This window comes from Gossypium raimondii, chromosome 4 (genome assembly GCF_025698545.1).
Source record: "Gossypium raimondii isolate GPD5lz chromosome 4, ASM2569854v1, whole genome shotgun sequence".
Lineage (NCBI taxonomy): Eukaryota > Viridiplantae > Streptophyta > Magnoliopsida > Malvales > Malvaceae > Gossypium > Gossypium raimondii.
Window position 1 is genome coordinate 50,410,685 of NC_068568.1, and position 26,137 is coordinate 50,436,821.

A 26,137-nucleotide genomic window follows, 5' to 3' on the forward strand; every position below is an offset into this window, starting at 1 on the left:
CTACACGAAACATATCACCTATACTTCATAGTGACATACACGGAATAGTTTTAACAGAAAGAATAGATGAAAATTTTAATAGAATGATCAAATTGCCCTTTAATCTAATGTACAGGTACTAATTTACCCATTTCTTAAATAGAGGGGACAAAATGCAATTTGACTTCTACTACAGCTGCCTCCATGTCGACTAGAGATTACAAAAAGGATGCAGTTGAGTTCACACTCATTCAAATCCAAACAACATAGTTTGGAAGTCATGTGCTTCCCAAATATGGCATCATAGAGAAACTCTGAAGTAAGTGCTTGTTCTCTTTCGGCAAGCAACAAGCTACCCTCCTCAGCTGAGCAAACTGGAAAATATTGGGTCTACTGGAATTGAGGTAAAGAAAAAGCATAAATGAAAAACATTTAAAGCTGATGAGATTTGTACTGTTATTCACATAGCTAACAACTAAAACCTCCCCAATACAGTTTGTTCTTGGATAGATTACTTAATAGACATTTCCAAGTAGTATGGTACGGTTTGAGGTCGTTCTGCATAATAGGAAATTTAGATGCACCAACAAAATAAAACAGACGATGGAAACACAAGTTCGAGCAACTATCCGAATACTACACAGAACTTATGCCAAGACCATTTAACAAAAACATGGACTCCCATCATTGTTGTGCAATAAGTATGTGATATTGAAAACGAAGATATCCAAACCCTACCTAACTAGTTGGTTTAAGAGGTCAATTCATCAAGACGCCCATCCATGATCAATGTCACTGCTTCAAAGAATGCCTCATCACTCATTCCGGGGAGCAGAGCTTCCTCCGCTTCTTTAACAATCTGCTCAATCACCGACTCCTGTTTCACTGTTTCCCTGCACATGATTCTTCCAATAGCATAGGGTGTGAGTCCTCTCTCCGCACCTTTCTTTAGAAGCATTGTGGAAATGCGAAAAGTGCGAGCACATTTGGGTGGCATGTCCCAACCATGGAACCTTAGAAGTTCAATGTCTTGTTCAGCATCCAGCGATTTAATATACTTGATGACATCTGGGGAATAAGGTTCACGAGCTTGGGGCCAGTAGAGCCAGTCAAACGTGCAATCCTCAAACTGCAGCAAAATAAAGAGCAACAACAAGGTGATGAAAATGAATGCTAAAGAATCCTTTACAATGATAGCTCATTTACCAAAACCAGGAAACAGTTGAAAAATGCAAAGTTAGACTCTTACATTCTCAGGTAAGCAGTAGCCGTGGTCAATAGGAACAAGTGAAAACCGACCTTCCTCACAATTTCTTGTGACCAGTATATTTCCAGCATGCCTATCTGCATTTGCCAACCTTATGTCCAACACAGAGATCTTCTGCACCTCATCCACTGGGAAAGCACGAGAGCCCATATCTTCACAACTTCCGACGTTGTTTACAAACATCTGCAGTGACCCAATCTTGCAATCATAATCATAACCGTTTGGATAATTAAATGCTTTATGCAAGCACTTAACCATCACAGTAGGAGGAACCCCAGCAAAGCCCTTCTCTCCACTATCAAATGAGCGAGGCCCAGTCATTGGATGGTCCAACAGGTAAGCTGCAACTTCTCTCAGTGCACCTTCACCTACACATGTGCCTTTCTTCAGCCCTTCACCATCTAGTGACAAGGGGAGGCCATGTGGGTTATTTACAGCCATTGGCTCTTCATCAGTAGGCTTGAAGACGGAGATATACTTCTGACCAGATGAATCTTGCATGAAGTAAGCTCCACCTGACCCCTCTGATGACCTGATAGGCCTGCTGCCTTGCTGTAATCCATCAAAAGTTAAGTCAATTAGTTCTTTAATAGCCATTGGCAGTTGAATCTTCGAATTAACAACAAGAGGCTCCAGAATGGAATCTCTTTGGAACAGCTTCCCTGCCAAGATCAGATGTTCCACAGAGGATGTGTCACCCAAGTATTGTCTAGCAGCATGTGGCCCCTCATTCAAACTCAATGCCTCAATAGAAACTTCAAAATCTCTTTCAATAGGAACAGCCCGTACTTTAGCAGAGTTTTGAACTAGCAAGTGAATAACAGCATCACTATTTTTGCAGATATCAGTAATTAGTCTCTGATCTTCAAGCACCTCACCGTTGCATACCAGTTCTTGATCCTTGAGATTAAGAAATCCTTTTCCCTTCTTAGCAATTTGTTGCTTCACATAACCCACGTTTCTACCCCTTGGAATGTGAAACTCAAACTCCTTACCACATACAGTCCTAACAGTGATAGCCTGGAGATCTGAAAGCTTTAACACCAGATGCAATACATTCCCATCAGCAACACCATAGTCCTGGACACGAGAATCATTCTGAGCCAGTTCTCTACCTTCGAAAACTAACTTCTGCTTCCTCACAAAAAACCCTTTTGAAGTCTGAATCCTTAGCTTCACAGAGGCAATTGAATCATACTCCATTACACGCATGGGAATGATAGACCCCCCAACAGAGAGAAAAATTAAGATTGAGTTGCTCAAAGTCTGACCATATCTATGGGCAAAATTTTCAGGGAAACAAGCAAACTCTTCAATTGCTGAGCTAAAGGCTACACTGGCGATCGACATTGTATTTGTCAACCCTGTAGAAAATGTTAAGAAACTAGAACTTCTAAAAACCAATTCCACTAAAATCCTTCAACAAAAAAGTGGGAAAATTCAAAAAGAGAAAAAGAACCTTTAGGCAGAAACAGTTAATGGTCATAGTAAGGTTCCCAGAAACCTAGTTTTCTCCAAGGATAAAAAAGAGCCTAGAATCCATTTTCACTCCCAGGTTTCCTTGGAACATCAAGAAAGTCCAGGACCTTACAGCAATTTCAAGTTCAAACTTCCTTGAATGCATCAGACAATGACGTAATCAGACACCAGAAAAAGCATGAGGCGGCATTTGATTACTGATAAACAAGACGAAAGTAAAAACACTGACAAACCTCCGAAGGAAAATTCAAAAAGAAAAGAAAATTTTAGGCGGAAACAGTAAGAGCTTCACATAAATCCTAGTTTTCTCCGAGGATAAAGAAGAGCTTAGGATCCATTCTCACTCCACAGGTTTCCTTGAAATATAAAGAAAGTCCAAACCCCCTACAATAATACATCAAATACTAATCACACAACAGGAAAAAAGCATCAGACGGTAATAAGTTGTAAGAAAACTCTAGAAACTAGAGAATAAAAACATTACTTTAGTTCAAAAGAAATCAAAGAAGATTCCTTTTCCACCAGAAACGACAACCTTGATTCCTTCATTTCTTCATATATATATATAAATTATTCAGATCTTATTAGAGAGAGAGAGAGAGAGAAAGAAACTACTACAAATAATCAGATACACTATTACACACAACCTAATTATACCAAAAAAAATTCTTATATTTTATTAATAACTCTCGCTCATAGTTCTCAGTAACCAAAGGAAAATATCTACAACATATAAACTTGAACAACAAAATTACGAATATTATGATATTTCAAAACCTTCTATCCGATCCGATCTCCTTTTTAACCCCAGCAACGTGAAAATCTTTAAGCAAAACTATTTTTAAACATATTAAAGAAGTTCAAATAAAGCAATAAAAATAACCAAAAACGAAGAAGATAAAACACAGAATTTTTCGTTACCAAAACGAAGCTGAATCTAAGAATGCGAAATAAAATAGGAAAATTTTAAAACGATGATCGAAACCGTACCTGAAGAAAACAAAATCAAAAGACTAGGAAAAAAAAATTCAGGTGCAGAAATGGAAAATTCGAAATGCAAGAAAAAGGAATACGTTGTCGCAGGTTTCTTTCTTTGTTTAATTTTAGAGATTTTCTTCAAATATTAGCATGAAAAATGGTTTTAAGAAAATGGATTTCTTCTTCTATTATTTTTTTTGGTCTCACTCTGAGAAACAGAGAGAGAGTGAAGGTCTAGAGAGAGTACAAGCTTATTAAATGAAGGGGGGTATTTATAGTGTCGGATCACGCAAGTTTCGGAGGGGTTTACCGGTTAATTACAAATATTAGCTGTACGCAAAAAGACTGAATTACCCTTCTTGGAATATATGATATACATACATGCTTCCGCCATTTTAATAAATGATTTCTCCGAAACTACTAAAAGACCGTTGACGAGTACTTAAAACGTAAATGTAATGCAAATTTTAATTTAATTTTTTTAAAATATGTAATTATTTTAAATAATTGGAATTTCTTAAATTTCTTTTTATAAAAAGGAAGGTAACAAAAGAGATTAAGTGTTATATATCTCTCTTATTTTGAAAGGCATTTATAAGGGAGGTTTCAGATTCAGTGATGTCACATCTCCGACAAATTTAAAATATAGTAATCATATAATCAATTAGATGCATGTCGGTTATCCACAGATATGATATTATTTTGACATTTTCTTGATTGAAATAATATAAAGTTGTTACATTTCTTGATCTCAAATAGTCCTCATTTTATGATAAATTCTCTGAATACTCTTTAAGTGGGAATTATAAGAGAATATATCATTTTATACTTACTAAAAGAAAAATGTCATAATTTTTTTCAAATTAGTATTCTATTTAAATATTTAAGATAACATATTAATCTATCATCTTATGGGCAGCACATTTTTATTACCCTAAAATAAATTTTTTTCTTGCCTCTTAAGAAAGAAGAATTCCAAATTCTTAACACGTGAAGGGCATTTTTGTAGATATACTTCTTTCGGGATCTTGTGTTAAAGCTATTATGTGTCTTCGTGACACTCGACCAATAGATTGCTTCCACGTCAAAACCAGCTTAGAGTGGCAAAAGTTCAAATGAAATTTAAAAACAAAATGGTATTACTACAAAAGAAAATTTGTCCCAGATTTATAAATTGATAAAAATTTAGAAAGAGAAATGAATTCCAAAGTACTTATTATTATTATTATTATTTTTCGAATAAACAAAACTAGACTCTCGAAGAGATGATATATAAACATGGAAGTTTACCTCACAAGCTCCTGTCAATGAATTCCCATATCCTCTCTTCCATGTAAATCCGGTCCCTGTGACGGCGTGGCATGTGGCGTTCATCTGGAAATATCAGTAACTCATACGGTTTGCCAGCTGCCACAAGTGCGTTAACGAGCCTTGCAGTGTGCCTAAAATGTACATTTTCGTCGATCATGCCATGGACCAACAGCAGTCTTCCTTTCATCTTGTTAACATGGTGCATCACGGAGCCATACTCGAAACTTTCAGCACCCTCGGAAGGGAATCCCATGTACTTCTCGGTGTAAAATGTGTCGTAGCCATCCCATGATGTAACGGGTGCACCGGAAATGGCGCATCGGAAAACATCAGGGAACCTGGCCAACACCATGGCTGAGAGATAGCCGCCATAGCTCCAACCGTATAACCCGATATGAGCAGGCTTTGCTAGCCCTTTTTTAATTAGCCATTCAGCACCGGTGAGCTGATCCTCAGCATCGACACGGCCAATGTTGCCTTTGAGATAGCCTTCAAACTTCAGTCCACGTCTAGCTGTTCCTCTATTATCTAACTGCATACAGAATATTTCAGGTCGGGCGAACTAAAGAGATGCATAAGATGTCTGAAAAAGCTGCTGACACAGATTAGACATTGGTAAAAGTACCATCGAAGCCCGGATTGCATTTTGGCTCTACTAAAAAAATAAGTAAATTAATCCTTATACGTTAGATTAAAATGTAAACTAGTCCTTTTATTAAAAATTTCATCCATTTTTACTGTTAAAAACTAATTCATGTACGTCAGCTTGAGGTACACGTGGCACACTACATGTCACTATCTGAAAGTATAATAGCTAAATTCTGAAAGTATGAACAAAACAGATGGCTTAAGGAATTTAGGAATCACTAGTCCCTTCCCCTACCAATCGTTTTATTGGAGGATCAGAGCCTGTTTTTCAGTCATATACCCTAACTAGAACGATAGTGTATCATGAACTAAACTTAAGGGAAAAGAAAGTTGTGAATGCGGGAAACACAAACCTTCCAAACCAAAATGCCTTTGCTTCGCAAATATTGCGCTCGCATGTCAACTGTATTTATCCAAGAATCATAAACAAGCTGAACACCAGGACCACCATACACACTGATCAAGGTTTTGTACGGTGGGGGTCCAAATCTTGTTGCATCAGGCTTATATAAAGCCCCATATAGTCTGGTACCATCATTTGCCTGTATGTGAACTATCTCCGGAGGCTCAAGTTGAAGTCTTTCAAGCCCGGGAATTGTTGATGGCGGCTCATAAATAGACATTATTAAACTTCCATCTATCAAGTTGCATAGTGAAACCCTAGGGGGAGAATCAAGAGAATCATAAATATCAACAAATTTCCGCATGTGGTGAGCAAGCACAACCACATGTTTTCCCTTGCCATGAGTCAATCTGACAGGAGCTTGCAAAGTTGAATTCTCATCTGGGCATAGCTTAGCACAGTAAAGGTGTGATTCTAAGGGTCCATCAAGAGTTCCAGTGAAATATACAAGCCCTGCAGCCTCATTTATACCAGCAATTTGCTCAACCATCCAATCGCCCCTTGTAATGGGCCCTAAGCATGTCCCATTAGCATCATGCAGATAAAGATGTCTGAATCCGGTTTTTTCACTTGCCCAGATGAACCCCGCAGAATATCTGCTGACTCCTTTATCCAGGGGTGTAAAGCAATCATGTAAATTAATCCAAGGTTTTAGTTCTTCGACCATTACAACATCTTTTTTGCCTGTCTTGATATCAAACTTAAGGATCTTTAGTTTGGTTTGAGACCTATTTACGACTTGTGCTGTGAGAACATTTGCATGCATCCAATTTACTCTAGCCAAATATTCATCATCATAGTTGGGTCCTCCACATAGAAGATCCATCCAGGTAACAGGGCCACCAGTGGTGGACACCACCCCAAGCCGAACCTTGACATTTGAAGCTCCTGCAAAAGGATATGCATGGTCTTCTTGTGCCTCTGGACCAACTGAGCTTTTACCTTGGTGCATAATTCTAAAAAGAGGTATCTCAGAATAATCAACCTCTGTAAATGCAATGAATTTGCCATCAAGTGACCACCAATACCCAGTTTTTCTATCCATCTCTTCCTGCAAGCAATCAAATTCCCCAAATATGAAGGAGAGAAATCTATATGCACGATACAGCAATTAAATAGGGGAAAAATTGAAGTTTGGCATCATTGTAGATTTATGGCATTGGATGTACACCTTGCAAAGAACTGTAACTTCTATTTGCTCTCAAAAGCAGTAATCAGTTCCAAATTCATACAAACCAGTGACTAATTTATATAAATATGTGAACAAAAGTAAGGAAATTGAAAGAAATTCTCACCTGAGCTATATATTCAGCAAGTCCATGAGTCTGCAATTCATTAAAAATAATGTCATATTCAAGACATGGGGGTAAAAATCTAATTTGCCACACACACAGTATATTGAAACCAGGTAAAAATCAAACAGTTAGAGCCTATTGCATTTGATATTATTCATTCAATAATTTTTATAAAAGGCAGGAAAAGTTGCCCTATGATTTCTACATTGTATGATGCAGTTAATGGCACTGAAAGCCCTGTAGGTTGCATCATTAAATTAAATATGTACATACTATCTTCTACACCAACCCCCCACCTCCCCCGCCTTCATAGACAGGGCCAGAAAAGGAGAAAAGAAGAAAAGAAAACTCATAAACATATGAACATCCAGAGAAGTGAACGATTACTGGTGAAATAAACTTACCACAGTGTTCCCATTGGCACCATATGTTAATTGTCTTTGTTCATTGTACAAAAGATTTAGAACGTGTAGCTCATAATCTCTTATGTAAGCAAGCATGGTACCATCTGGCGAAAGATGTGGATCAATTATTGGTGATGATGACGTGCTCGGAAGCTTGAGCACTGGTTTTGAACCAGAAAAATCCTGGAAATAGATCTGCCCATAGAAAGGAAAGCAAATTATCAGGGAAAACAAAATCCTTAAATTGCATGCAAGAGTTGATAAAAGAAATGTACACACACACAGAAGTAGCATAAAAGATAACAGTGCAAAGAGATAAAAAGTGGTGACAGGTTGGCATGAAATAATCACATTGGTGAGAAAAAATGTTATTGACCAGCTAATTCACACAACAGGGAGTTGTTGTTATAAAGGAATCTACTGTGCTGCGGACTCTTAACAGCAATAGCAACATCATGTTGACATCACTAATCCAGAATGCAACTTCACAAATTGGCAAATTGTGGTCAATGAAGTATCAAGAGAAAGGATCAACCATACAAACTCCGCCAGTTCAGATTAAACATAAATAAAAGAACACACTTCTTTCACTTAAATCTATATATTATTGCTCCTAGAAACATGCCCTGATGTCCCCAATTAAAAAAAAAACACTTAAAAGTCATTGGTTCAACACTTTAGTATTTTGAGTATATTTTAGATTATAACAAAACTTATCAACAAAGATAAGTAGAACATGGAAAGCCCCAATGCTTAAGATTTAGGGAAAGTAGCATATGTAGACAACAGTAACACATACAGAACATCATGCGTGGACTAAATAAGCCATTGTTAACAGTATATTCAAATTAACAGATGAGATCGTTCCACATACCCCGCCAGGTAAAGGCACCATAATAGTTTTCTTCTTTGAGATAGTCTTCACCCATTCATAACGTGTGACACCCAGCCCACGCTCCCTGGACCTCTCCCTCCTCAACTTCTCTTCTGGTGATATATTACTCTCGTCAAGTCCACCATCCGGGGGAGAGAAGAATAAATCTTGCTTGACAGCATTGAGGTCAAAAGCAAAAACCTTTCTACTCAAAGTTTCTTCAGGACTAAATAAATATGCTATCAAACTGTCATCTGGACTAAAACTAACAGATGTAGGTGCTACATATCCAGGTAATGGTGATTGAACTATATCTTTAACAGGGAAAATATCATAATGGTCAAGGGTTTGCGTAGCAGGGCTGTCAGTCACGGGCATATCGTGCAGGGATAGTGATCTTGATCGTTTCAAATTCGTCTTCTTTTCCTTACTCTCGTCAACAGATTGCATTACAAATTGAACTCCTATTGATTCCAATCACAACAGAACATGAACCTTTATGCAAAGATAAAAAAAAGAAACTATTTAAGAAATGAAGTAAAATCATCAACACGAATTCAAGATAGTAAAGTTCCTTCCAATTCAACAATTAAGCTAATTGAGTTCAAGTTATTCTAAAATCTTCTTTCAATTTGATAAAAGTTTGCAAATAACACATTCTGAAATTTGAATTCGTTATTTTATCAAAACCAGAAACGGCCTCATTTCAAAATTCATTTCCATAGTTTTCTCGGCAACCAAGCAAGAATTAATTTTGAAAAAAAAAAACAATTAAGAAAGACATTACCTGCGGTGGATCCGATCACAGTCTACTGAACTGCACCGAATCCACACTTTTTTCCGTGAAAACTAAATCTTCCTTTCCTTTTCACTTTAACCATAAAACCAAACTCAAATTAAAAAGCAACATGGAAAAAAAGTTGACTTTTTTTCTTTTTCCAGAAAGAATAAGATTGGAATATTACCTGCAAAATAAGTGGAACTGATGATCGGCCATAAAAAATAATTGTTTTCCCTAAATTAAAGCAAATTTAGATTAAGATTGAAAGATGGTAAAGGAATTAATGGAGTTGGATTGAGTGGGGATTTGAATGAGCAATTGTAATTGGCAGGCAAAGATCTAATGAAGTAAGAGCGTTGGACTTTATAAATTGAAATGCGCATTCAATGATAAAATAGCTGATAAGATAAAGTCAAGAATGCTATCACTATTTAATTAATTAAACTTAAAACCCAGGTTTAGGGTTGTTGTATTAATCATTCAGCATTGGAAATTTTTGTACACTTTTGATTATGTAATCACGCGCCAACTTTTGCGCGTTAAGAGGTAAACGGACAAATATTGGAAGTTCATTTTAATAAAAATTTAATTTTTCTTTTTCTTTTTTTTTTTTTAAAAAGTGTATGTCTAAATTTGAGCTAGACACATGGCATTTCTAGAGTGCACTAGAGGATGCTTGAATACAGTCCTTCATCTCTTGTCTGCTAAACTATGCTCGACTGCTCAACCTCCTAGATTAGCTACCCAACATGAGACTATTCGTTATTAGAGGGAATATCACTTACCATAGTCTGGCCACCCGCTTCTTAATATAAACATTATTCCAAGTGTAAGCACTCTCTTCAAAGATCATTAGGGCTCACCTGAATATAACAACTTTGTATTGCTTCAAAAAAGAACAATAAAATGGACCTCATCGTGCACGTCCTTCACGTACTCCATGATGACAACTTCTTTGTAACAACTTGTCACATCACCACTACCAGATAAGATGACCATCCCTTATAAATATCCTTCAGGACGACGAAATAAGGATTTTTTTTCCCCATTAGCAACCTTGAGCACTTATTCCCTGGCTTCCCTCCTTACATTCACAACAACCTTTTTTCTCTTCTTATACTTCTTCGACTCTCTGCCTGTTTAGGTGAATCAGTTCCCTTTGCGTCACCACCCTCTCCTCCTTATCTCATCCATCGTTGAAACTTGTATCAACAAAGGTTATTAGAAAAAAAAGTGATTATGAAAATTTTATTATTTATCATTTAGTTTTGATGTATAAAATGAATGTATTGGAACAACTAAAAGGAACGCCAATATTGCAGAAAAAGCACCATAAATGTCTCTGCATTAGGAGTTAAATTTCATTTTACCTCTTTACTCAAAAAATGGGTAAATTAGTCCCTATACGTTAAATCAAAAAGCAAATTGACCCTTTCTATTAAAAATTTTACCCATTTTTATTGTTAAAAATTGACATGGCCGACAAAATAACCAAATAGTTATACTTGGCGTGCCATGTGTACTTTATGTAGACGTATACTAGTTTTTAATAGTAAAAATAAATATAATTTTTAATAGAATGATCAATCAATTTGTTCTTTGATCTAACATATAATGACTAATTTACTTATTTTTAATAGAGGAAACAAAACACAATATGACTCATAGTATAAAGACTTCCATGATACTTTTACCAAAAATTACTCAACTTAAATCTCTAGGTTAAACATATTCAAATATCAATGATTTTATATCTATAACTATATATTAAACAACAAACATAACATTGACATGTTGCTGGTTTTTTATTTTTAAATGTTTTTAGGTTTGGGTGGAAGAAAACTAAGAGAGAGAAAAGCCTAATTATCCGTTAATCTCTTTATTTTAATTTTAAAAAATTAGTCATTCTATTTAATTTTAATTTAAAATACAGTCCACCTACTCTAATTTAAATTTTATTTCTTTTACAACTTACTTAAAATTTATTATTGATTTCTATTTTAAACCAAACGTCGAATATTCAAAATCGTGAAGGTTCAATAGAATTGTTACCAATTGGATTTTAGTTTTTAAATTAGTCAAATAGAGACTAAATTCCTCAAATTAAAGCCTAAACGACTAAATTTTAAAAGTTTAAAGAGTACAAAGACGACATAATTAAGCGGAAAGAGAAAAGAAAAAGGGAAAAATTTGATAAAAATGTATATTGGTGTTTTTTTTATCTATACTATTATATTATTATTACTATAAATTTATATGTGTTATAAAATTATCAAATAAAAGAACACTAAAAAGTAAATAACATTTTTCTTTAAGCAAAGGTGTCCCAAAGGTGTTCAATGAAATTCCCAATAGGGTAGAAACAAAGCTTCTTCTCAGTGTTTGGAGTTAGGGATTAGGTTAAGAGAATCCTCCCTATGCACATTAGCTGGCTTTTGGCACGCGAGAGTTCTCTTAGTTCTTTGTTGTTTTTTCTTGATTTTGGGGGGGGGGGTTGGCTTGATTTTCTTCATTTTCTGGTTGATTTTGTGTTATTTGTTGCTTCTTAGCTTTGATTTTGTGTTATGTCCTCTTCACAAGCTTTAGATTGAAGGAAGTTTTTTTATTCACCTTCTGAGCAAAGTTTGGAGTTTTTTTTCCACCGAAAGTCCATGGTGGTTCTATTACTTTCAAACTTCCGAGTGAGGTGTTTGATGAAAGGAATTAGAGGTGGCAACACTTGTTGGTGGCTTAATTTCTTGGGTGACTTCCCAATTTTGGTTCTCTGCAGAAGTGGGTTGAAATACTTTAGAGTAAACAGGAGGCTGTTGAAGTCAAGATGGTAGGAGAAAATTTGTTTATTTTTCAATTTTCTTCTTCCATTGCTCGAGATTGGGTTCTGGATCATAGCTCTTGGCACATCCAGAACAAGTTGATGGTGCTGAGGAAGCGGGAGCCTAATCTCTAGAGATTGGATTTATTCCTTAATAGTATACCGATTTGGGTTCAGTTAAGTCGAGTCCCTTTAGAGCTTTTTACTCAAAAGGGGCTTAGCTACATTACAAGTATGCTTGGTGCTCTCCTTTACATGAATAATATCACAACTTTGCAACAACGTCTTACTTATACACAAGTGTGTGTTGAGCTTTCTGTTGATTAATTTTGAACTCTTTTTTATTAATGTTGAATTGCGTGATGGTTCTTTTGTTTCTATTGGAGTTAAAGTACCATGGCTGTCGATGCGTTGTTTACAGTGTCGATCTTTTAGTCATTCTGGCAAGCACTATTCTAAGAAGAATAAGGTGAAAGTTTGTAGGGTTAAGTAAGATGGTGTAAGCACTACTCAAATTTCTGTTACTAAAAAATCTGCTGCGGTTCGAAATGAGAGTGCTCCTGATGGTGGTGTAATTTTGATTTCAACTTTTAAAGTCTCCTCTAAGGGTAAAGCCATGGTTTTGGATATTTCTTTTACTCTTAAACCAAATCATGTTTTTCTTGGGGGATCTAGTAATAGATTTAAAGCTTTGAGTGTTTAGCTTGTGGATTCTAATGATGTTGTTGCTGATGATATTCTGAGCAAGATGTTGTTGATTATGATAATGAAATTGAACAACTTAAGTTTTCTTCTTAGAAGCCCAGGTTAGCCTTGATGGCAGTAGCTCCTCTTGTGAGATCTTTGATGGCTACAAAGCAAGAGAACCTTGACAAAGGTAAGAAGAAAATGAATAATTCTCTTGCTAAAGGGCGATGAAAATGAAGTGATAAAAGAGGTACACATTTTCCTCGTATTCCATGATTATTATCTTTTAGAATATTAGAGGGTTTAATAATCCTCTAAAGCAAAAATTTGTAGTTGGTAGGTTAGCTAGATTGAAAATTGATGTTTGTTGTTTGTTGGAAACTAGAGTTAAGTGTAATAGTGCTTCGGTTATTTTGGAGAAGTATTTTCAAGAGTGGAATTGTGTTTGCAATTATGATTATGCTGTTAAAGGTAGAATTTGGCTTAGTTGGAAGAGTGCTTGTATTGTGGATGTGTTATATATCTTTGGTTAATATATTAGATGTAGTGTGCAAGTGCAACATTAGAAAGTCTTTTTTTTTTCAGCTGTTTATGCTTGTAATGATGGTGTTTCTTGTCGAAAGCTATGGTCTCACTTGTGTTCTATGAGTGGCCATGTTGGTGATGCTCCACGATTGTTGGGTGGTGACTTTAATGTCACGCTTTTGCCTGAGGAGAGTTCTTCTTTCGATAGTTCTTAGTCTTTTACTGTTGATATGAAGAATTTTCAAGCTTTAGTTAGAGAGATTAAAGTCTTTGATCATGCTTATTTTGGTCCTCTTTTCACTTGGTCTAATAATCAATTGGATAGGCCGTTTGCGAAGAAGCTTCACAGAGTTCTTGTTAAGGTAGCTTGGTTGCAGTTTCTGCCTCATTCACGAGTTGAGTTTGCTGCTCCTAGTTGTTCGAATCATTGTCCTTTTATTGTCTGGTTGGAGCGGCTTGTGCAATCCTTACCAAAAGCCTTTTCGGTTATTTAATTTTTGGGCTAAGTATGATAGGTTTTTGCAACTTATTACTGAATCTTGGCAGCCTACTGTGGTAGGTGATCCTATGTTGAATTTATTTACCAAGCTTAAGAGACTTAAGCTTGTCTTGAAGATGCTCAACACTGAGGCTTTTGATAATATTTTTGCTCGAGTTAAGGCTAAGGCTAAAGAGTTAGAGAGCTTGAAACTTGCTTTGTTGCAAGGTGAGCTAGTTAGAAATGGTCATATTGATAAGGTGAGAGCTGATATTTTGGTTTTACAAAAGGCCGAAGCATGTTTTTATCGGTAAAAAACTCGGGTTTAGTGGATCAGGGAGGGGGATCAAAGCACTAAATTTTTTCATAGTACTGTTACAGTTAAGAGGAATAAGCACACTGTTACTTCTCTTTTTGATGCAACTGGTAATCGGTTGGAATCTTTTGATCAAATTTCTGTAGAGATTTTGGGGTTTTATCAAAATTTTCTTGGCGCAGTTGATTCTAATGTTGTTGAGTGCCCAAATTTTTTGCTTCAGGAGTTACTACCTAAATTTTCTAACGATATTCATCGTGTGTTAACTAGCCCTATTACCAATGAGGAGATAAATGCAACTATTTTTGGGCAGGGAATGAGAAAGCCCCTAGTTCTAACAGTTTTGCAGCTTTCTTTTTTAAATCTGCATGGGGTATAGTAGGGCTTGATTTTCTTGAGGTTGTTCAGTATTCTTTTGCATCCTGCACTCTTTTGGCTGCCTTTAATGCTACTTCAATTTCCTTTGTTCCCAAGTGTGATAATCTTAGCTATGTAAAGGATTTTTGGCCTATTTCTTGTTGCAGTGTGGTTTATAAGTGCATAACTAAGGTTTTGGTTAATAGAATGACTCTTTTTCTGCCTGCTTTGATTTTAATAGTCAGAGTGCCTTTGTTAGAGGGCGTAGTATCACTAATAATACCATGTTGGCTCATAAGTTAATGCGAGGGTATGGTAGAAGGCATATTTCTCTTAGATGTGCCTTGAAGGTTGATATTCAAAAGGCGTTTATTTTTTTACATTGGACCTTTTTACTTTCAATACTTAGAGTTCAAGGGTTCCTTGAAAAGTTCTTGAAGTGGATTGAAGTTTGTTTAACTACTTATTGGTTCTTTGTCTCCTTTAATGGAAGCCTTATGGGGTTCTTTCAAGGGAGGAAATGTATTAGGCAGGGAGATCCTCTCTCTCCTTACCTCTTTGTGCTTGCAATGGATGTGTTATCCAGGTTATTGGATGTTGCTGCCATAAATGCTCTCTTCAAGTATCATTCTAAGTGCCTTCGAGTGCAGTTGACTCATATAATGTTTGCCGATGATCTTATTATTTTTTCTAATGGTATTGTTAATTCTGTGGCTGGTGTTTATTGTGTTCTTCAGCAATTTTACTTACTTTTTGGGTTGCAACTCAATGCCTCCAAAAGTGAATTATTTGTTGTTGGGGTACCTCAAGAGGAGTTAGCTTTCATGATTACTTGCACAGGCTTTAAAATTGGTAGGCTACCAGTGAGGTACCTTGGTGTTCCTCTTGTTTCTTAAAAGCTATCTCGGTTTGACTGTGCTACTTTAACTAAAAGGATTCTGGACAGGATTCAAGGGTGGTCTACTAAGCACTTGAGTTATGCTAGTAGACTGCAACTCATTAAGGTTGTGATCTTTAGTGTGCAAGCCTATTGGAGTCGCCAATTTCTAATGTCTAAGAGTCTTCTTAAGAAGGTTTATCAATATTGTCTTAGCTTCTTTTGGAAAGGAAAGTTTGGCTTGGGTCGAAAGGTTTGTGTTTGTTGGAAGGCGATTTGTTTACCTTAATTTTAAGGGGGTTTGGGACTAAAAAATGTTATAGAATGGAATCAAGCTTTTATTTTGTAGCTTATCCGTGCCTTGCTTGCAGGAGAGGGATCTCTTTGGATCGCTTGGGTTAACAAATATGTATTAAAGGGTAGAAGTTTTCTAGATGTGGCTCCTACTTCAATGAGTAGTTGGAATTGACAAATGATGCTTAAGTTGAAGCCTTTGGTTCCTGTCACTTCTCAACAATTTGCTAATGCTAAAGTGAGTACTTCTCGATTGTGGGAGGCAATTAGAACTCGTGGTATGAAGGTAGAATGACAACGTTTGCTATGGTTATCTTTACATATTCCCAAACATTCTTTTATTGCTTGGATTGTCATTCTTAATAGACTTCCAACCGGGGATCATTTGCTTGCTTTTGGAATTTCAGTTGATACTTATTACTTTTTTTGTATGGATGTTGCAAAGAGATGTCATCACACTTTCTTTTAGTGCAGTTTTTCAGGGAAGGTGTGGTAGTCAGTTTTGCGCCTTTGCTCTATTCATAGGGCTGTGGGAACTTGGAAGCAAGAGTTAGCTTAGGCGATATTGTAACTTAAAGGAAAGGCTTTGCTTGTTGTTATACTCAAGCTTGCTTGGAGTGCATATTTGTATATGATATGGAGGCAGAGGAACAAAAGGTATTTTAGTGCATCTTTCTTGACTGAAAATGTTTTCTTGGTGTAGATTAAAAAGATTGTGCGGGCTTGCTTAGGAGGAAGACCAATCAATAGAACTTATCTTGTTAAAGCTTCACTTTGTGCTTCTTGGGGTATCATTGGTTAATTTGTTTGTATAGATTAAAGTTACTGTACATTGTTTTTGTTGTTTTACTATGCCCTTAATTAAATTACTTGCGCAAGTGATCTCGCAAACACTAGGTTACGAGTTGATAATAAACATACATGTGACCCTTTTAAACATGCATCTAGGGGTGAGCAAAATCTGATCTAATTCAAAAAACTCGATAAAAATTTTAATTTTGTATTAAATAGTTCGTATTATTCGAGTTAATCGAGTTATTCGGACCAACTCGAATAAAAAATAAAAATTTTTGGTTTAACTCGAATATGTATTACACAATTCAAGTTATCCGCAAAATCCAAATAAGAAAAGGTAAAACTATGTTGTTTTGATAAATATTTACCTTTTCTAAAGATAAAAGTCAAAACTATTAAGTTAAAAAGTAAAACTATGTCATTTTGATAAATATTTATCCATTAAGTGAAAAGGCAAAACTATTATATTGCTTATGTAGTTAAATAATCTTGTACTTTGTCTACTAGTTAAATAATCGGTCCGTGTAAATGCAACATTGAGTATAAACAATAGGATTCGTTAACTAGACTTGACTTGACTCGAAATTTTTTGACTTGATTCGACTCAACTCGATCGAATACTCACCCCTACATGCATTTATCAAAATCATAAAATATTTAAATGATCCACATGGTGGATGAATGAGCCCGTATATATCACATTGAATACATTCTAAAATGCAAGGGATTCTATACCAACTTAGCTGATGATGCTCTTGTAATGAATTTTCTTTAAAAACAAGCACCACATGAGAATTCCTTAAATTGAAGAATTTTCTAGTTTTTCAATGAATGACCACATGAATTCTCAATTGTTTTTCACATCATTAATGATTCGGGATAGCCTAACCGGTCATGCCAAATAGTAAATGTATTTGGATTTGTAAACTTCTGGTTTACTACAATATGTGTTTTAATTGTACTAATAGTTGTACAGTACAAGCCTAAAGACAAGACAGGTAAATTTTTCAAAACACATTTCTTTTTAAATACAACTTTTATGATCTGCATATACTCACAATATGCTTTTGTCTCTCGCCTTGTTGTGAGTGACTTGATTTGCAATAGGAGAGCACACGATCACCCACCTAAGGGATGTGAGCATTTCACTTTGGTGGAGTCTTAACCTTAGCTTAAGGCATATAGGTCGTCACCATGTACAACTTGATTCGTAGAGGTACTTTCCTTCTATGAACTAGGCCACTCACAATAAATTAACTTTCGATGATGACAGAAAATAAAATCCTAGCACTATCTTAAAATAATATTTGATTATTATTAAAGTTTGATTGATTATTTAATAAATGACCCTTTAAATACATTTTCGGAAAACTCAAAAACCTCGAGATGAATCTAATTGAAACCAGATATAGGATTAATTTTTGGATAAAAATATTAATTCAAATTAGGAGGTGGGGATAAGTTAGGGGAGTTTTGGGGTAAGGAAAGAACCGCCCACCCATCTGACCTCATATTTCGGTTGATATATGAAATGAAACCGGTAGTCCCAAGCTCCAAGGCAGAGTTCACGTGAAAGAGCTTGTTAGATTGACACGTAGGGAATTTCTATTCCATCAATGGAGAAAGTCCTTTTAACTTTAGCAAAACGCTTCTGCCATATGGATCTCCTCAGGTCATCCAATTTTCTTGGCTTTCGCGCTTTTACTGGATCTCTCACTCTTCTGCTTCTTCTTCACTATAAAAAAGGGAAGGACGAAGTTTGATTTTTGTTCTCCTTTTTTTGGATATTTTATTTATTACCAGAGTCACAGTCGTTTCTATTTTCCCGGATTTCCCTTTCCTTTCGCTCTTTGCTCTTTCCGGGTCCTTCCTGTTTCACGATTCCTTTCGTGTTCTTCTCATCTATTTATTTATTCCTTCACTGTTTCTTTCAAAATTCCCTGTTTTCCAATGGCGTCTATTCAACTAACTCGTATGCTATGGTCTTGCAAATTATCTACCAATATTGCATTATCGTCTCGTAAATGTTGCAGTTTTAGGCGTACTAGGCAACTGGATTTCGGTCCTTTGTTGAAAAGAAATATTCAAAATAGGAAATTGACGGCTATAAGATCTGAAAAATCTGGAAATGAAGGTTCTATTTCTAGTGCAATTGAAGGAGAAGAAAATTCTGATGTTATTTCCAGCCCAGAAAAGCCTGGGCTTATGCTGGGCATCGACAGAGATGATTCTGGTTCTGTTATTGGCTTAAACTTGATTCCTGGTATTTTTGTTACTCTGATTTTTTCCTTTTTTATACTATTCAAGATTAAAATGATGCTCAATTATAATGTTACGATGATCATTTGACGATACTGCTTTTGTTTGGAAGAAGATATTGCTTATTCTGTATTATTTAATGATTACTAGAATACTTTAGAACTTTCCATATTTTATCATATTATACTCCATCTTTTTTTCCCTGATATTAACATTAAAAAAGAATCTTGAAGCAGAAATAGGAAAGGCAAATGAAATAAGCAACAAGTAAAATCAGTCACATGCTCTCTGACCCAGGATGGGGTGGAATGGGGCCAATCAAGTACAACGTTGTCAAGTGTTAACTAAAATACTCAATCGTGTATTTCACTTTCATCAGGCAAACTATTCCTTGTTTGCGTGCATTTTAGGTTCAGATGGTCCCTCTCAATCCGTCTATCTATGGACCATGGAACAAAATTGACTACTTTGTCTATATCTGTAACCATCTATAAAAGCTACCCCATGGGAACATCTAATTTATTTCCCTATTTTTTTATTTTAAATATTATCTATTTATGTTTTACAGGTTAATAATTTATGCCGATTACATCACGTCTGTGTATTTTGTATTGTGTTCATATTATTATTGTATATGTTCGTGTTCCTATATTTTATCGTGCTCGTATAGGCATGTTGTGTTCGTGTCATTTTGTCTATCGCATGGTTTATTAGAATAATTCAATTTAGAAGATAATTTATGTTTTCATGTCGTGTTTGTAGTGTATCTAGCTTTAGCTCATATTTTGTATAGCTTATCATAGTGGTTCACTTTAAGGGAAAAAAGTATGTTCACATTGTATTCGTATTACTTTTTGGTGTTTAAATTGTTATGAACTGGTTTAAGTTTTTATGTGTTACTTAGTAACAAATTTTATGTATATTTTGGTGCATTCACGTATCTATGTTAGGTTCATGTATTTTTTTGTCATTTCATATTTTAATTATTTTTCTTTTTTTTGTGTGGAATCATTTCATTATTTATTAATATAAATATCATATTCAGAACATTACTCTTAACTTTCCGAAGCATAGTGACATATAGGTGTAGACACTCTAATATGAAAGTTTCTATAAGATTAGGACATCTATAAATAATTACTTTTATATGGTATAATATAAATGTAAAATTGGTACTTTTAATTAAATATTAATAGGCAAGTAGAAAATATTTTTAAGTTTAGAAACCTGAATATTACAAAAATCAAATCTTGAGAAGTTGAGAACTGCATTGTTCATTGTTGATTCTATATTGAAAAATAAAATAAATAACTGCGTGTCTAAGTGTGTCTAAATGTATCTAACCGTGTTTTGATCATACATCGACTGTTTGTTTGATTTGCCTTTTCTTTTTTCTTTGACATGTCCTGATGTGTCTAACATGTATTTTGTTGCATAATACATGTCCCACACTTGGATGTTCCCTGATAGAAGTGTTCATGTTTCATAGCTTTTATTACTCTTTCGTTATTAAATTTTCTTTAGTTAATTAATATTGTGTATCAAAGTAGAGTTGAGTGAAAGATGTTCTTATTGATGAATCTTGAACTTCTTGTTGGTCAAGATTCATATATGAAAACTTGGATTTGGTAGAATTTGGGATCTATGGTTATTAACAATACCTCATTGCGAGCATGATCCGGCAATCTTTGCATCAGCAATACTCATTCTTGCAGGGGCTGTCATATGCAAACTTTTGACTATTTGGAAACTCTTAAAACAATACACGCATGGTCCTATTTTCCATTTTGTCATTGCCAAAGTTTTTCTTCTAATTTTATTTCACTTTTCTAGATTATCCCGTGTCTGTTAAACCTCCACATTTTCATTTTCTTTTTATAATGTTGAAACAATATCTAAGGTGTAAATTTATATCTTTTATTACTGTTGTTGTGTTGTTGCTCCGGAGTTTACTTTGACTCTTACACCTTGCCCACTTTAGTTTGATCTTCTCTAGCTGGTATCTGTAGCAGTATTTTGTTCATAAGGAGTAAATGGCCTTCTGTGGCTAACTGCAGTTTATTAACTTGGATCATAGGTGACAATGAAGCCATTGACGCTGAAGTTGTGTCAACTGTTACCAAAGTCAAAGATGAGGAAATAAAAAAAGAAAAAATAGAAACCAGAGTAACCTACAATATTGTCTTTGTTACTGCTGAAGCTGCGCCTTATTCAAAGACGGGTGGATTAGGAGATGTTTGTGGTTCTTTGCCTATAGAGCTGGCTAGCCGTGGACACAGAGTCATGGTTGTCTCCCCAAGATACCTGAATGGTACGTCTGCAGATGAAAATTTTGCACATGTCTTTGATGCAAATCGACGCATCAAACTACAATGTTTTGGAGGGGAACAAGAGATTGCATTCTTCCATGAGTATCGGGAGGGTGTTGATTGGGTAAGAATTAATCTCTGCTTCTAATCTAAACCTCCTCTCATGAATGTGTTATTAAAGAGATTATTCATTAGCGAACCATGAGGGAAATTAGTTTTTTATTAATAACTTCCATTCATCTATTTGTCGAGTTGGTTGGTGGGAGAAGACTCTAACCATGTTAATTGGTTTCCCTACATTATAAGGTATTTGTGGACCATCCTTCTTACCATAGACCTGGAAATCCATATGGCGATAGTCATGGTGCTTTTGGTGATAATCAGGTAAAGTTTTGGTCGGTATTTGGTTGAATATGAAATTGCTTATTACTTCTCTATTCACTAATGACAATTTTTTCTACAGTTTCGGTATACTTTACTTTGCCATGCAGCATGTGAAGCTCCATTAGTGCTTCCATTGGGAGGGTATACCTATGGAGAGAAGTGTCTCTTCCTTGTCAATGATTGGCATGCTGGTCTCGTGTCGGTGTAAGATTTTGCCTGTTTATTGTTGCATCTATTTGCTATACTCAGACCTTATTTCAAGTATTAGAAAGCATAAGTTTTACCAATGAATTAGTTTGATACTTCATATTACACTCGATTCCTAAAGTTTGCAGTCTTTCTGGAACCGCTGATCTTACATGTTACATTTTTCAGGCTTTTGGCTGCCAAATACCGTCCATTTGGTGTTTATAAAGATGCTCGGAGCGTCCTTGTAATTCATAACCTTGCTCATCAGGTAGATAATTTCCACATTGTTATTCCTTTTGCTTTGTTCTTGATTCTTTCATTCTCTCTAAAAGTGGTTAAACTGAACTTTTGTAGATCAAATTGCATGCATTTCTGAAATAATAATTTTAGATATATTGTTTTCTATATGAAAGGGAGTGGAACCTGCAGCAACCTTTAAGAATTTGGGATTGCCTTCAAACTGGTATGGGGCATTGGAATGGGTGTTTCCTACATGGGCAAGGACACATGCTCTTGACACAGGAGAGGCTGTCAATATTCTAAAGGGTGCCATTGTGACATCTGATCGAATACTTACCGTTAGTAAGGTAATTTATTTACATATTCTACTGTTTATGGTACATTTATATCTCTCTTGATATATAATGTTGTTAATTCTTTGAATCTACAATGTTACATTTTATTTTGATGGTTATGATCATATATCATGTAAATCTGATTGAAGAGCCACTGAATGTCTGAGCTTCCTGTATGGGAATTAGTTGCAACTAAAATGTAAAAACCATCCTCTACTTAATAAGTTTGAACCACAGCTTGCAGTTTTAGTATTTTCATAAGATGGCTTTAGTTGACTATATTTTGTTAATTGCAGGGCTATGCATGGGAAATAACAACTGTTGAAGGTGGATATGGTTTAAATCAGCTATTAAGCAGTCGGAGGAGTGTTCTGACTGGTACATTTTCTCTACTTTTCAAATAAAATGCGGCCTTTATGTCATTTGGTACAACTCTAAAGGCTTTTAGGCCAAGGCACATGCAAATGCTGTGAAGGTTAATTCTCATACACAACTTAATGTGACATCCCACTTTTAGTGGTATCTGCATTTTAGTATGGCCCTTATCTAGGTCTTAGTTTTGTCCATATGCTTCACTTATATCGAAAATTACATGCATTGATCATGTGTGGGGCATTCAGAACTTGTGTTCTCCAATCATGTTTAGTCTCTGAAGGAATTACAGATATTCTTTAACCCGACTCTTCCTGAACATTCAATGATGATCAGGAATTACAAACGGCATTCATATTGCTGAATGGGATCCATCTTCAGATGAGCATATTGCTTTCCATTATTCTGCTGCTTCTCTATCTGGAAAGGTGGTTAATTTCTGGTTTTCTGTTCATAGCAAAAAAAGTTGCTCTTCTGAATTCTTATCCTGAACTAATGTAAACTTCAGGTTCAATGCAAGACTGCTCTCCAACAGGAACTTGGTTTTCCAATTAAGCCTGGTTGTCCCTTGGTAAGAATTTACTTTGTGTTGGAAGACTTGGTAGTGAAAAAACCAAGTCTTTCCTTCATGTCTCACTAAGCTCGTATTTACAGATTGGATTTATCGGGAGACTGGACTACCAGAAAGGCATTGACCTGATCCACTGGGCAATTCCAGAACTTATGGAAGATGATCTACAATTTGTAAGTGACTTTTCTATTTATTTAACAACCATAATAAGCGCAAAGCAGAACTACTCTTAATTTGTATGGTGTATTCAAGGATATATTCCTTTTAGTTAATATCATGGCGACCTTTTTGGGTTGAAGGGTATTTTTCATATTTTCTAGTGTCGAAGTAGATAAAAAGAAGATTTGCCCTTGTAGAAGACCATGACTCTTTTAAGCATTTTAAGCTGGTCCTCAATACTAATATCATTCTTCCTCAAGTTGTATTGAATCTGGTGATTTAGTTAAGTTGAAATTGAAATGTACTTGGTAATTTGGAGTATGAACCTAGTTAGTTGCTCGGGCCTTGGTAATTTGGTGCATTACTGATATGCACATGTTCTTTGACAATATTTACGTCTAGGGTGCTGCCTCTTGGCCTCTCTGTACCTTTTTCTGCTGTTTTTCTAGTTATTCTTTTTGTAACTTGCAGGAGAACTAAACTCCAAAATTTCTTTAGGTAATGCTTGGCTCTGGGGACCCACTTTACGAAGACTGGATGAGATCAGCAGAGAATACTTACAGAGATAAATTTCGTGGTTGGGTTGGATTTAGTGTTCCAATCTCTCATAGGATCACTGCAGGGTAATCAGAAACTTCTATTTATTCTTAACATGTTAATAAAGATACCAATAAACATCTTGTTGTTGTTGTATTGGATTGAGCAGCTGTGACATACTATTGATGCCTTCAAGATTCGAGCCCTGTGGACTAAATCAGTTATATGCGATGAGATATGGAACTGTCCCTGTAGTTCATGCCACAGGAGGACTTAGAGTGAGTTAAAAACAGTAGCTATCTCGTGTCATTTGCTTTTATCAGATTAACCTTCATTACATGCCTCTGCCTTACTCTCATTCAGGACACAGTAGAGAATTTCAATCCGTACGCCGGAGAAGGTAGAGGTGAAGGCACCGGGTATGCAGTCTTTACCGTTGTATTTTTCGTCAACTTAGTACATGGTGTATAACGTCTAAATTCTTTTACTGAGTTGAAAATTTTGTAGTAATCCAAGTGTTGTTTAATCAAAATAGATAAACAAATCCCTAGTTAAGATTTCAGTTGTGGTTCAAACATTCTGTAAAATCATCTACGATGTTTCACTAAAGAATGCAACTGCATTGATCTCAAAAGAACCAAGATATTACTTGGAGTTAGGGGCGAGTGTTGGAGATCCGACATATCTTTAGTAAGTGTTTCACTTACATGTAGTTTTTCTCTTACAATGGTTTGAACTGTGCTGACAGGTGGACCTTTTCTCCGCTCACAAAAGACTGTATGCTAAATGTAAGTTAAATGCTATTTATTTGGCACCTTTATACGAGTTTAGCAATGGCGGGTCTGCGAATTCTCTTTTTTTCTCATGTGGCCTTCTAAACTGACATAATTCGATTTTCACGAGTGCAGGCGCTAAAAACAGCAATAAGGACGTACAGAGATCACAAGTCAACGTGGGAGGGATTGATGAGAAGATGCATGCAAAAGGACTTCACCTGGGAAAATGCTGCCATTCAATACGAGCAGGTTTTTGAGTGGGCCTTTATTGATCCGCCGTACATTATGTGAATTCTATACATCTCTCTCACAGGGGCAAGGACATACAAGTAGGCACTATTATGTTTTTTCCTCCCCCTCTGGGTATAAGCTCCCGTTAGCTATTCTTTGTTGATAAGAGTAATTAGTTTGCAAAATGCACTTATTTTCATTTTAATTTTATATGGTTGGTATTACAAAAGTACCACTGTAATTTTTACAAACGGAGTAATAAAGACATTACTGCCTTGTCGTTATGTTTAATTTTAAAATATTTTGATGTACTTTGGATTGGATATATGCCCATTTTTACGTGTATGATTATTTTCTAAAAAATTCGGGTATTAGAATTTACTTGACCTTCTAAATAAAAAAGCTTAGTTTAAGGAATTATTTGAGATTAATTGATTTATAATTTACTCAAGCTTGGTTTTGTTACATATGGTAAATGACGCGTGTTTAATCAGCCTACTAAGAGTAAATTAATACTTGGATTATTGGGATGGATACACTTACTACTTTTAACTTCCATATAATCTAAATAACTTTTAGACCACATAAAGTTGTTTATTTTCCACTTAACTGATTTTTTTAGTTTAATTTTTTTAACCTCTTTAAAACAATACAATATAATCATCATAGCATTAAGGAGTTTATCCAGCCTAGCTGCACTATTCGCTTAATACATGTTTTCAGAGAGGCTAGCAAGATAGCGAATGGTTTGGCAAAAATGACTTTCTCAAGACCTTTGGGAAAATTTATGTTCATGCAACCATCGGATGAAGTCCTTCATTCTCTACATGATGATTTATTTAATGTAGGGTGATCTTATTTTAATTTATTTTGGTTTAATCCCTCTTTTGTATAACAACAAATCTAGTTTTATTTTTACGGTGATTTACACCAATCAGTAAAAATGGAAAAAAATTAATTTAATTTAGTTTATCATGGTTTTCTATATAAATTGATATGACTTTTTCACTGTAAAATAATTAGAAAATATCCTGTATCATATATAGCTCATGTATATTAGATGAGTGAGTAAAACAATTGCTCTGTTAAAATTTGGTGTTCATATATAAGGTATAATAACAAATTTAGCTTTCAACCTTTACACATTTATTCAATTTGGCCCTTACTCTTTTATTGAAAATAAATTAGAAATTTTTAAAGTAATAAGGCTAAAGA

General features: G+C 35.3%; 4 protein-coding genes across 11 annotated transcripts; 2 read left to right on the plus strand and 2 right to left on the minus strand.

Moving 5' to 3' along the window:
- Nucleotide 1: 1 nt before the first annotated feature.
- On the minus strand, nucleotides 2–3,945 carry LOC105779433 (phosphatidylinositol 4-kinase gamma 3). Of its 5 annotated transcripts, XM_012603185.2 has the most exons (5): nucleotides 3,716–3,945; nucleotides 3,018–3,109; nucleotides 2,706–2,922; nucleotides 1,229–2,610; nucleotides 402–1,108 (listed from the first exon to the last, which is right to left on the minus strand). In XM_012603185.2, exons 4-5 carry the CDS (start codon nucleotides 2,594–2,596, stop codon nucleotides 731–733), a joined length of 1,746 nt encoding a protein of 581 aa, XP_012458639.1. In that variant the 5' UTR covers nucleotides 2,597–2,610; nucleotides 2,706–2,922; nucleotides 3,018–3,109; nucleotides 3,716–3,945; the 3' UTR covers nucleotides 402–730. The 5 variants fall into 5 exon arrangements, with proteins under 5 accessions (XP_052485806.1, XP_052485805.1, XP_052485804.1 ...); XM_052629846.1 differs by lacking the exon at nucleotides 3,716–3,945 and adding an exon at nucleotides 2–353 and having other exon boundaries at nucleotides 718–1,108; nucleotides 2,706–3,694; XM_052629845.1 differs by lacking the exon at nucleotides 3,716–3,945 and adding an exon at nucleotides 2–369 and having other exon boundaries at nucleotides 718–1,108; nucleotides 2,706–3,694.
- Nucleotides 3,946–4,842: 897 nt separating this feature from the next.
- Nucleotides 4,843–9,814, minus strand: LOC105779434 (uncharacterized). Of its 4 annotated transcripts, none has more exons than XM_052629850.1 (7): nucleotides 9,604–9,814; nucleotides 9,426–9,509; nucleotides 8,639–9,102; nucleotides 7,765–7,959; nucleotides 7,361–7,390; nucleotides 6,016–7,116; nucleotides 4,843–5,546 (listed from the first exon to the last, which is right to left on the minus strand). In XM_052629850.1, exons 3-7 carry the CDS (start codon nucleotides 9,086–9,088, stop codon nucleotides 4,995–4,997), a joined length of 2,328 nt encoding a protein of 775 aa, XP_052485810.1. In that variant the 5' UTR covers nucleotides 9,089–9,102; nucleotides 9,426–9,509; nucleotides 9,604–9,814; the 3' UTR covers nucleotides 4,843–4,994. The 4 variants fall into 4 exon arrangements, with proteins under 4 accessions (XP_052485810.1, XP_052485808.1, XP_052485809.1 ...); XM_052629848.1 differs by having other exon boundaries at nucleotides 8,639–9,133; nucleotides 9,604–9,813; XM_052629849.1 differs by lacking the exon at nucleotides 9,426–9,509 and having other exon boundaries at nucleotides 9,604–9,813.
- A 3,859-nt stretch (nucleotides 9,815–13,673) lies between these two features.
- Nucleotides 13,674–15,490, plus strand: LOC128040516 (uncharacterized). Its single transcript, XM_052629294.1, has 5 exons — nucleotides 13,674–13,805; nucleotides 13,990–14,149; nucleotides 14,551–14,729; nucleotides 14,840–14,904; nucleotides 15,004–15,490. Exons 1-5 carry the CDS (start codon nucleotides 13,674–13,676, stop codon nucleotides 15,488–15,490), a joined length of 1,023 nt encoding a protein of 340 aa, XP_052485254.1.
- Nucleotides 15,491–18,122: 2,632 nt separating this feature from the next.
- LOC105779432 (soluble starch synthase 1, chloroplastic/amyloplastic) lies at nucleotides 18,123–25,206 on the plus strand. The gene is made up of 15 exons (XM_012603182.2): nucleotides 18,123–18,823; nucleotides 20,897–21,252; nucleotides 21,435–21,512; nucleotides 21,592–21,716; nucleotides 21,888–21,969; nucleotides 22,115–22,288; nucleotides 22,573–22,654; nucleotides 22,985–23,076; nucleotides 23,157–23,219; nucleotides 23,303–23,392; nucleotides 23,877–24,001; nucleotides 24,085–24,193; nucleotides 24,279–24,334; nucleotides 24,664–24,703; nucleotides 24,824–25,206. The coding sequence occupies exons 1-15, from the start codon at nucleotides 18,511–18,513 to the stop codon at nucleotides 24,980–24,982; spliced, it is 1,944 nt and encodes a 647-aa protein (XP_012458636.1). The 5' UTR covers nucleotides 18,123–18,510; the 3' UTR covers nucleotides 24,983–25,206.
- Nucleotides 25,207–26,137: the final 931 nt, after the last annotated feature.

Excerpts from the sequence above, each read along its gene's own strand:
- LOC105779432 (XM_012603182.2), top strand. The coding sequence starts at position 18,511 with ATGGCGTCTATTCAACTAACTCGTATGCTATGGTCTTGCAAATTATCT. Across the intron at positions 22,289-22,572 it reads GAATACTTACCGTTAGTAAG|GGCTATGCATGGGAAATAAC; the intron begins GTAATTTATTTA and ends TGTTAATTGCAG. Across the intron at positions 24,194-24,278 it reads ATGCCACAGGAGGACTTAGA|GACACAGTAGAGAATTTCAA; the intron begins GTGAGTTAAAAA and ends ACTCTCATTCAG.
- LOC105779434 (XM_052629850.1), bottom strand. The coding sequence starts at position 9,088 with ATGCAATCTGTTGACGAGAGTAAGGAAAAGAAGACGAATTTGAAACGA. Across the intron at positions 7,960-8,638 it reads TGGTGCCTTTACCTGGCGGG|ATCTATTTCCAGGATTTTTC; the intron begins GTATGTGGAACG and ends TTCTATGGGCAG. Across the intron at positions 5,547-6,015 it reads AAGGCATTTTGGTTTGGAAG|TTAGATAATAGAGGAACAGC; the intron begins GTTTGTGTTTCC and ends TTCTGTATGCAG.
- LOC105779433 (XM_052629846.1), bottom strand. The coding sequence starts at position 2,596 with ATGTCGATCGCCAGTGTAGCCTTTAGCTCAGCAATTGAAGAGTTTGCT. Across the intron at positions 1,109-1,228 it reads GCTACTGCTTACCTGAGAAT|TTTGAGGATTGCACGTTTGA; the intron begins GTAAGAGTCTAA and ends ATTTTGCTGCAG.
- LOC128040516 (XM_052629294.1), top strand. The coding sequence starts at position 13,674 with ATGAAGAATTTTCAAGCTTTAGTTAGAGAGATTAAAGTCTTTGATCAT. Across the intron at positions 14,730-14,839 it reads AGTGTGATAATCTTAGCTAT|AGTGCCTTTGTTAGAGGGCG; the intron begins GTAAAGGATTTT and ends TTTAATAGTCAG. Across the intron at positions 14,905-15,003 it reads GCTCATAAGTTAATGCGAGG|AGTTCAAGGGTTCCTTGAAA; the intron begins GTATGGTAGAAG and ends TTCAATACTTAG.